Genomic DNA, 10589 nt, shown 5'->3' with positions numbered 1-10589 from the left:
CGCCGCGCTCGCGACTGGCTCGAGGCCGCGCGGTAAACACTCGGGCCGGTCGGGCCGTGACGTCACCTCCGAGGACGCTCCTCCTTAAAGGGGCAGGAGCCGGACGGCCGCTGCTGCCCTGCCTATGGCACAGCCCGGGCAGGATGCCGGCTGCAGACGAACAGCCTAGAGCCGGAGGCCTCTTTCGTAAATAGGACTTTTTTTGGGGGGGGGGCCACACACACACCTCTCGCGGCAGAGGAAATGGTACACGGGGCGCGTAGAAATGTGCCTTTTTTGTGATAAGCAGCCCCTGCATCTCCCGTGCGCGGACGATCCAGGCGTAGGTTCTTGGGAGATGCTGAAAAGTTTTCAGCGGAAAAGCAATGCACAGCAAGAGAGATGCACTAGAGGACGCGCCAGCTCTCCGGAAGGCGCCTGGCAAAGAGAGGAGGCGGCAGGTGCGCCTACCTGCCTGTATATGGGAAGGTGTTTCTGCCTCCAGCACTGCTGACTTTCAGGAGAAATGTACACACATTTCTGCTTACGCAGGCACTTGGAGGCTGAAGGATACCGGTCAGGATAACCTTGCCCATAGCAGATGTGAGGATATGCTATTGCTATAAAAAGTTATAAACGCGTGGGGTTTTTTTTTACTTGTTTCTAGTAGATTTTGAAGCATTTTAAACGTCTTTTAAAATTGTATTAACTTTTGGATGTTTGCTGCCTGGGGCTCCTCCTTTGAGAGGAAGGATGGAAATCTAAGAAATAAAATCTAAAAAGAGCTCATCCCTGGAGACAGTAATTTAGGACAGGACGAACTGGAACCTGCTTACTATTCAGTGCAGAATTGCAACATACAAATGTTTACTAAAGGAGAAGTTTGCAGTTGCTTGTTGCAGCAGCAAGAGCCTTTGATGGTATTGCCAGCAGCATGCTCAGTTCTCACTGCCACCAGTGTTGTTGGCGGCTTAACGTTCACCCTGAACGTCAGGAGTAACTGGAATACTTGTTTAGTCTCTTCTGACATTTATTTGTTGGCCCTCTTTAGCTATGGTTCTCAGAAATGCTTACAAAAAAAAAGGGGGAAAAAAAGAGTGCGCCTAAATCCAACAGTTGGAGTTGGCCTGCATAAAGGTCTTAAAGAGTTCAGATCCCATCCGTCCCCCGGCTTAACATAGCTACCTGCAATTTTTATGTCTTTCAAAAAGGGTTTCCAAACCCTGCTGAAATGTTTTGATGCAACACTACTTTCAGCCCTAGGTGTACCAGTACAGTACTTCCTTACCAAGAAACAAGGTTTCCACCTATTATTTGTCCAGCACCAAGGCAGCTGTTTCTACAATGGGGCGGGCTACAGATGACATTTCTGCCTACTATGCAAGCCCAAATGGTGGATGGAAGGGCATTTCTAACAGAATCCTAGTTTAGAGCTCATCAACTGCACTCATCTGAAAAAAGGGAGTTTATACAATTTGTTGCCCGGATACAGAGCTTAGCCATTCCCCACCTCCATACAGATGGCTGGTAGGCAGCAACTTGCCATGCTGTAACCAGGAGGAGGACATTGGTCATGCTCCTGTAAAACACCAACAATCCCTTGTTAGGAGGCACATTTTTATAGCCTCTTGGCTGCCCACAAAGAAGGGGAATTTCAGGAACATCCTTGCTTGTAGGAAGAGCTTACAAACAAGAAATGAAGACCAAATCTGAACAAACACAAAATTGAACAAGATTTTAGAATGATTTTTTTGAATTTGAAAATTACTCCCCCCAAACACCCACATTTGTGGTGTTAATAAAAATATATACCCCACCATAATCTGAGAGTTTTAATTACAGCTCCCGCAGCTCCAGTATAACCTTGTTGATATACATGTCCCCTTCCCCCATAGGCTTTAAAAAAAACAACCACCAGAGAACTAGTACATTTCTGATGCACACACGGTTCTTAATGCAGTTTGGGGCTAGACCTCAAGAGTCTGGGAGGCTCCAGGCAGCACACCCGCCCACCCTACCTGAAATGAGAGACACTCACAAGAACTAATTGGTGAAACATATACATTTATATTGAAATATGCACTAAACAGTGAGCTCTACCAGTCATCAATGCCATTTTGCCAAAGCAATTATCATCACTTTTTTTGTTGGTGGGGGTGGAAAGTTCAGTTGGCTACCAGTAAAAAAAAAAAAAGAGGGGAGAAAGCACCCTCCCAAACTTCCAGCAGCAAAAGGTCAGGCTCCAAGGAGTTTCCACACTCTTGAGCCAGCATGCTGCCAGAACCACAATTCTCTCCTATGGGCACAGGGTCCCTTTGTTACAGCCACACACACACACACACACACGACGAGAGAAAGACAACATTCCTTAACCTTCTTTCACACTTTTTCTTTGCTGCAATAAATATAAAACTAGCAATGTTCATATACCACTGCACAGACGAGATTCTGGGCGGCAGCATACAACTGTAAACAGCAATGAGATTAGAGGGAAAAGCCATGTAAAAGCTCAAGGCGGGGCAGTATATGATGCACAAGACGTATTCCTGGGTTACCAGGAGCACTGGGCAGCCAAGCACATCCCAATATTAGGATCTTGTTTGGGGATACAGAGAAGCAGGATACATGTCAGCACTTGCAGATGCAACAGGGTTCAAGTAAGGGGTGGGGTGGGACCTACAACATTCTCCAGTCTTGTTCATGAGAAGCTTGTCTTTGTGACAGGACAGACAGGAAGATACTGACCTGCCTTTAGGTCGGATCCAGGGCTGCAGACAGGGGAAATGGCAAAAAGCAACTGAGACAGACCCCAGAGAAGCAGCTAGTTCAGGGCCAGGGTCTGTGAAGGGGAGGAACATCTTCCAAAAGGAGCATTTGGACCACAAGCAGCTGTTTCACTAGCATGGAAGGAACACCAGAGAGGTATTTCAGGAAGAGTTAGGCCAGTGCTACCTTTTCCACAAAAGGGTTAGCAGCAAATCCCCAGCAGTGTATGGCTAGCTCAACCAGTTCAGGATTCCAACACACACAGTTCCCCCACCATTCTTTTGTGGAGTAGGAGCTCTGTGCTTTTTGCATTTCCCCACCTGTGCTGGAGGAAGTCTACAGGAGCAAGGTAATAGGGTGGGTGGGGGGGAGAGGATAAATGCTAGGATAAAGGCCTACTTGGAAGACATCAAGTGAGCGTGTTCAGAAAGTGAACTTGCTCCCAAGAACCTTCTGATATGAAAAAGCATTTCCACGACAAAAAGAGCCACTAAAGTCTCATGCACAAGACTTTGGGGGAGGGCAGAAGAACATGTTAGAACTATGCACAACTGGCTAAGTTTAAATAGCTGATGTTTCTGAACTAGCTCAGGTAAAAGCAGACTATAGATGGAAGCATATTTGTTTTTTTATAAAAAAAACTTGCTTTTTTCAGATTCCTAAAACCAGAAATCTGAAAGAGGTTTTCCCTTCGTGGGAAAATCTCTCCCATCCGTGTAGACATGAATTAAGGCTTTATATCCCTGGTGATCTCTATACAGGAATCCCCGGAAACATGCTTTCCACACTGGACCCTTTCCTACTCAAGAGAGGTAACGGCTATAGCTCAATTATGTCCCTCACTGTCAGAGGCCTCATCTGCTTGAATAAAATGCTTGTACAAGACAGACCCAACCAAGAAACACAACCTTGGGCCTTGTAAAGCTTCAGCCTGCTCCAGGCCTTGAGAGAAGGGAAATGAGCAAGGATTATGACGTTAAGAGGGTAGGAGAAGTAACAGTCACTTCCTTTTTGCTCTTTCTTTCAAAAATGAACACAAGCAGCTCTGCAAAGCATTCTGAAGCACAATATGGAACAGCGGGAAGAAATGTCAGTTTATATTGGTGGGTACGTTCGGCCACTGACCAGGCTTCAAGGCCACTGGGCCTTTTAAGAGATGGGAATGTTGAATCAAAGCACACAAAAGGGGGAAGGGGAGAGAGAAGAGAGAACAAATGGTTCTACCAGGATGCAGAAATTGGGCAGTCCCCTCTTCCCCAGCAACAGAATGACAACCATCAAGCAAGAAATGAAAACAGGCTGAGTTAAATGAGTTCACTCACTTGACAATTAATTTTTCACACGTCTGAAGTTGCCTGATGTAGCTTTATCCTGCTTTCTGTTGTTGCCAAAGCCAGAAAAGCAGCTAAGATCACTTAAAACAAAAAAACCCAACCCCAGTTAAGTATAAAAACTCTCCAAACAATTCCAACTTTTAAAGAAGCAGGCTACTTTCAGTTCAGGAAGTGGAATGTGAGTGCAGCTAATGAGCTCAGACATTTAGGGGCTATTGGAATAATAAGCCTGGCAGGACACTAAGGCGAGGAAACTGGCAGAGTGACAGCAGAACATGAGCAACGAACAGGTGACAGGAACGTTCACACTGTAAACAAGAAATGACTTTAAAGTATCATCCTTCTTCGGTCAATTTAAACCACCCTCTGCAGGTGGCTCTGACTGACTGAGCTGACCCATGTGCTGCCATCCCAGCCGCCCCCCCAGTCCCCTTTCCTTTCCAATGCTAAACACAACACCCAGTAACATTCAACAATGGAAAGCACTTTGAGTAAGGAGGATTCTGTAGTGCCAGGATAAAAAGAACTGCGCTGATGGAGCTGGGTTGCCACGGACACGGCTGGGATCAGGCCAAAGTTGCCTGCTTCTCTTCAGGGGTCTCCTCCAGCAGCTGCATGATCAGTTCATGGAGGGGTTTGCAGATCTTGGCGTAGCCGGCACCCGATAGGTGCAGAAAATCAAACATGTCGTGGCAGGAGATGGTGCCATCTGAGTGCACAAAGCCGGCATCCACGTCCAGCAGCTGGACACTGGAGAGTTTGGGCAGTGAGGTCTTCAGGAGCTGGTTCACCTTGTTGTTCTTCTGCCGCAGCAGGTTTGGCTTCTCGCCACGAGGGAGCAGGCCCTTGAGCATGGAACAGGACAGAAGCATGTGAGAAGGTGCTCAGTATTGTAAGAAGCATGTTCCTGAAATCTCACCCAGGCATCTCCCTGTGCACTGACTCTACCCATGGTTTAGGCATCCACATCATCACCTCTCTGGGTCCTGGCAAATGATGCTGCATAAACCATCTCTCTCCTTCTCACCCACTAGGAACCTTGTCCCTACCTCATCATTAAGAAGCACGTGACAACTTTTATTCTCCACCTGCATGCAACTGAGTTGTACTCAGAGTAGACCCACTGAAATGAATGGCCATTAATTTCAATAGGTCTAGTCACAGGGCAGTTCTAAGTAAAACCTAGGGTTTGTACCTTCCTCTCCCATTTTAAAAAAAATGATTTATACATGGACTATTCTAATGCCTTATTATTTATCAATTTTGTATGCTGCCCTTCATCCAAAGATCACAGGGCAGTTCACAACATAAAAATACAAAATGAGAGCACAAAACAGATAATAAAAACAAAGGCAAAAGCAAACGAATACCCCCCAACTGTGCAACTGATACAAAGTTCTCAGCGCCCTTATCATAATTTAAAGTGAACAGAAAAGGAACATGATTAACTAATACTCCATTTTCTAAAATAATGAATTAACAGTTCAATTGCAGCTTATGCGTGTTTTAACACGTGTGATTTCAACTTTATGTGGCTGAAGGCCGGCCGGTTGAAATCACACAAATTAAATGAATGGAATGTGGAGAGCTTAAAGGTTCTTTTTGCACAAGGTTTTCCTGGCAAGGAAAGAGCTTTTGACCATTTTCCCTTGCTTGAGGGGTCAAGGCCTACTCAGCGCACAGCTCCAGAAAGGGTAAGGATGTTTGCCTGAGGGTGGTTTGAGTGTAAGTGTGTATGTCTATATGTGCCAAGCCTGAACACAGCCCCTGTGTTATTGTACTGTATTCAAATGGCTATTCAATTTGTAAAATAAAACAGATAAAAACCACAATAAGCTTTACAGTAAAAATAATGAAAATTGATGTTAAAAGGATCAGAGAAACTGACACAGTAAAACTCACCACTCTGTTTGGGAGAACACTGACAATCTTAAGCCTCACATCAAAATTGGAAAAGTCTTCCCACTCAAGGGAAAGCGTTCCACAAAAGACCTACTTCCTTTTAAATTCTGCACATCCAGGGAATCATCCTCAGCTATTATAAGGGATTTAGCTGATCTGTTATGACAGCAACTTCCACTCTGAAGAACAACAAGAAACCTTTCCCTAAATAAATAATGGCTCAAGGCATTACACCTAGTGCTCCTTCCTTCCTCTGCCTTGGCCAAAAGAAGGCTTCAGAGACCTACTATTCCCAGAAGCATCCCTGCAAGAAGGAGTGGCACTGCCCTTCTCTTCTCATACTGCTACTACCATTCCTCCTGGTCAAAGAGGAGCTTGCAGAAAGTGCACACATTCCCAAAGTTGCTACTTGTTCCTTGACCACAGCAATGCATACCAGCACGATTATCTTGGCCTGAGGCTGCCGCGTATTGATGAGCCTTACAATGGCCTCTATTCCACCTGCTACTTCCTCTGCTGTGTTTTCATGGTTATTTGTTCCAACCCAAACAACAATGACCTGTGGATGAAGAGAAGGGAGAAGAAAAAGAACCCACACAACCTCAAATGAAAGAATATTGCATTATGCATTTAATATTTATTTGCCATATTCATACCACACCTATAGACCAAAGTTCTGCAGACATAAAATGCTGTATATTTAAAATAGAATTAACAGACAATAGTTACAGGATATCCCCCTAGAACTTCTCAGGTGTTCCAACTGCTCCTGAATCTTCTGGCCTGGAAATAGTTGCCAAAGCAGCCTGCTGTTAAATCCCTCAGCAGGTTATTGGTGATGCCTCCCTCAGACTTTGACAATATCACTCACAGCCTAGGCCTCTGCTTCCTTGTTAGTTATAAATTACAAATATATACAACAAACACATTGGCATGGAATCATTATGTGCTTATCAGCGCAGAACTGTTTTGGTGGGACCAACAGCCAGCAAACTGTTCATTTGAAAAGGGAGCCTTCACATACACACAGTCATTATCCCCAGCTTACCTTGGGTTTAATATTCTCCAGTTCACCATTCTTCAGTCTCCACAAAACTTGCCCCGTTGTGTCCCCTCCAATCCCAAAATTCAGTGCGTGTAAAGGTGAAAAGAGTTCTCGCCATATCTATAACCAGAAACCAATTCAATCTTTTAGATCACCCTTGAACAAAAGCAGAATATTTGACCATACAGTCTAACCCACTGGAAAGGTATCTGTTGTTGGGTTGTTGTTTTTAAAAAAGGGTAGTATCTACACAGAACCTGGATTGAAGAACCTTCAAAGCTCTTTTCCGATGTTGCTGTCTATGTGTAGCATCAAGCACATGGCTGGAGTGCGAGACTGTGCCTCTTGGCCCTGCCTAATGTTGTGCACAGTGGCAGGCCCACCCATACATCTATGTGGACATCTTCAGAAGAGAAACCTTTGCATATAGCTGTACACACGAAGGTCTCCTGGGGTCATAAGGATGGAAGGAACCTCAAAGGTCTTCTAGGTCAATGCCCTCCCAATGGAAAAATCCACCATGCTACCCCTTCACAGATATCATGCTCAACAGATGGATGCCTAGGAAGTTGGGCCAAAGATATATGTGATGTCAAGCACAGGGTCAAAGGCTCCCTTTCCCTTCCATGGGCTGAGCCCTATGCATGGTTTTCAAAAGAAGGCTCTGTCCATTGTTGGTGGACTGTCAACATTATTCTAGATTCAGGTAGGTAGCCGTTTTTACATTATGTAATTGATGGAAAGCGAGTATGTTCATATAACAAGCCCCGCAGCCTCACCACTCAGTACCTCATATTGCTGTAGCAGCTGAACCATGGAATCCCCCACAAACAGCACATCAGGTTCCTTGTCCTTGCAGTCCAACACAAAACGGTTATGCTGTATAAAAATAAAGCAAGAGCATTATGACAACCAAGCAGCTTTTTTGCACCCAGAGTCAATTATCTTTTGACTTACAATCCTGACTGCCTCTCAACTCTGCCATTTTTCTGCTGTTATTTCCTTATTGCAGATGCCCACTACTATGGTGAGGACAGTAGTGAACACACATACACATGGCCTCTGCCACTAGCAAAAGGAATGAGAACTAGCAGGTAGTTGTAACCAATTTTTCTCCAAGCAAGTGTCCTAACAAGGGGAGAAAACTAGATACTAATGCCCATTTACAGCTTGTCACTTCATTCTTGCATTGCCAAACTGATCCTCTATTCTTTGTCTTGTCTTTTTTGTTTGTAAGGCTGAGAGCAGGAGCCATCTCCTTTTAACTAATGTAAGCCACTTTGTGATACAATCTATGTATGAAAAGCAGAATAATTGTATAATACGTTGAACTGTGGGAAGTCTACCCAGTCTTGAGCATACGGAGCTTGCTTAAGGCATATTGCAAAAGAGAACAGTCATGCAAAGCAGTGCACTGTCTTCAACTCAGTAATATGACGTGTAAACTGAAGTAAAGCCTCCAGCACTTTGCAATTTGGGATTATGTTAAGAATAGGTCTACTAGTATACCCTATAGGCAAGTCAGCCAGACAGTCTTCACAGAGACTGCCACAGAGACTGTGCCTTTTGCAAAAGAGCTATAGTGGCAGCAGTGATCGCTATCCCTACAGGTGTTGTACAAGACAGAAAAACCCACTCAATCCTGCTACAGCATACCATGGTTTTTTTTACCTGTGACATCCACCTGTCATCACCCTGAACATCTTCAGCTGCATGTGGAATTGCTGCTGGGTTTGAGTCACCCTGGCTCATCCTATCCCTGAGAAGACAACAGTTTCAGTATGCCATATTCTGTAACAGTGAGATCTGTAGTATGAACGAGTTATACAAAAACACATATATTAGCACAATTATTCCACTTGGGGGACATTTCAGATGTCACAAGGCACCAAACATGTTAGAAATTATGTTTGCATTTACCACATGGGAAAAACTGCAAAGCACCTTGCCTGTACATGTAAACAAATAAACATGTGAAGCCGTACTTTTATATCTCCGACCGTACTGCGAAGAAACACATGGGTCAACAACATAACGGAGCAGAAGAATTTGCAGGGCAGTCAGTCAGAGGAAGGAACAGGTGCTGGGATGGAACAACAGATGAGGAAGGACACAGATACTCGCACCCGCCTCCCCACGCCTAATATTTTAAGATTTCGACCCCCAGCCCCCACCTCTGCCCCGGCAAGCCAAAACAAATGAGAAAGGTGGAAACCAGGTGAAGGGTTCCCGGCTTAGCCACGAGGGAGCCCCCTGGTCATCAGCCTCAGGCGACCCTTGGTGCCTTTCGGCCAGGCGCCAGCAGGGGCGCAGAACGAAGGCCTCCCGCGAAGCCTCGTTGCCATGGGAACCCCGGTGCAGCGGGGAGGGGGGGCTGGGAGGGGGTCCTGGGCCCCACCCTCCTGCCCGCCCTTGCTTGCCCCCCTCCAGCCCGAGTGCATCCTCGGATGAGGGCTCCGCCGAGCGCGGCTCCCTCCTCTCCTCCCCGCACCGGGCCTTCCGTGCGGGCGGCGGGCGTGCTGGGGGAGGGGCGGCTAACGGAGGCCCGCCCTGCGGCCCAGGGGAAAGACCGGCCCGACCGGCCCTACTCACGCCGGCGGCGACTGCGGCTCGCCCCGCTCCTCCATGGCGCTCGAGTCTCTTCGCCTCACGACCCTCCTCCTTCTCCCCGATGCTCTGGCGGGCGCGCCCCTCCCCCCAGCTCCGTCTCCCACCACCCCTGGACTGCGCCTGCGCAAAGATCTGCTTCCGCCCTGCGCCCTTTTCGCTAGCGAATCAGTTTCGGCCCCGGGGAGGAAATCCCGCCCATTTAGAACTCCCGTTCTGCTATTCCCAACCTGTTCCTCTAGAGGGCGCACCTCGGCCTAATACGGCGCGCCGGAGGGTTCATGCGACCTATGCTACTTCAGCGCCTTTTCTTTTCTTTTTTTGCGGAGTCTCACCCGGCGCCATATTGAGAGGAGGAGGAACTCTAGGCTTGCGGGAGGAACCAGTGGGCGCGTGGCGGTGACGTCACTGCTTAGGCCCATGACGTCACGATGAAACGAATGGCGTTCTGAATGATGCCATAGGTTTGCTGTCCTGTAGTGTGAGTTTTAAGATTTTTTTTCGCAGCAGGTAAAACCAATGGGTTCTGTCCAATTATGTTCTTACTCAGAGAAGGCCAGTTGAAAATAATGGGCATGACTAACTTAGCCTATGAATGTCACTTGGTCTTCTACTCTTAGTAGGACTAAGTTCTTTAAAATGTAGTTTAAAAAAAATATATGGTGGAAAATAATAAATTGCAATTTGTCTGTAAGCTGCTTCCCTTCTCGATCTGAACAAAAATTCCCACTGAGACATTTCCATTTGACATGAAGTTATACGACTGTTCTGATATGTCCAATTCTTAGTGTGATTGTTGTTCCAGTATGGGCCACAGTATGGTCCTGAAAATGGTAATGAGTGTCATTGTCTCTCCACCCTCCACCTTTTCCCTAAAACTGTCTGTAGCTCATGGTCCTCCACCATAGCAAAATATAGTTTCCGGTTCTAGGAAAGGGAGGGTGAGGAAGAGACAT

At 46.3% G+C, this 10589-nt stretch overlaps 1 protein-coding gene and 1 long non-coding RNA gene across 5 annotated transcripts; one reads left to right on the top strand and one right to left on the bottom strand.

Moving 5' to 3' along the window:
* Positions 1-176: 176 nt before the first annotated feature.
* Positions 177-2271, top strand: LOC309519671. Its single transcript, XR_014213955.1, has 2 exons — positions 177-582; positions 1237-2271. It is a non-coding gene; the product is annotated as an uncharacterized lncRNA (long non-coding RNA).
* Positions 2027-10018, bottom strand: PAFAH1B2 (platelet activating factor acetylhydrolase 1b catalytic subunit 2). 4 transcript variants are annotated; one of them, XM_082200671.1, is made up of 7 exons: positions 9619-9760; positions 9012-9109; positions 8698-8785; positions 7816-7905; positions 7030-7146; positions 6418-6540; positions 2027-4924 (listed from the first exon to the last, which is right to left on the bottom strand). In XM_082200671.1, exons 3-7 carry the CDS (start codon positions 8776-8778, stop codon positions 4646-4648), a joined length of 690 nt encoding a protein of 229 aa, XP_082056797.1. In that variant the 5' UTR covers positions 8779-8785; positions 9012-9109; positions 9619-9760; the 3' UTR covers positions 2027-4645. The 4 variants fall into 4 exon arrangements, with proteins under 4 accessions (XP_082056797.1, XP_082056796.1, XP_082056798.1 ...); XM_082200670.1 differs by lacking the exons at positions 9012-9109; positions 9619-9760 and adding an exon at positions 9885-10018; XM_082200672.1 differs by lacking the exons at positions 9012-9109; positions 9619-9760 and adding an exon at positions 9864-9882.
* Positions 10019-10589: the final 571 nt, after the last annotated feature.

Source organism: Podarcis vaucheri, assembly GCF_965113315.1.
Source record: "Podarcis vaucheri genome assembly, chromosome: 15".
Classification (NCBI taxonomy): Eukaryota; Metazoa; Chordata; class Lepidosauria; order Squamata; family Lacertidae; genus Podarcis; species Podarcis vaucheri.
Note: the sequence above shows the minus strand (reverse complement) of the source record. Positions and strands in the feature narration are given on the sequence as shown.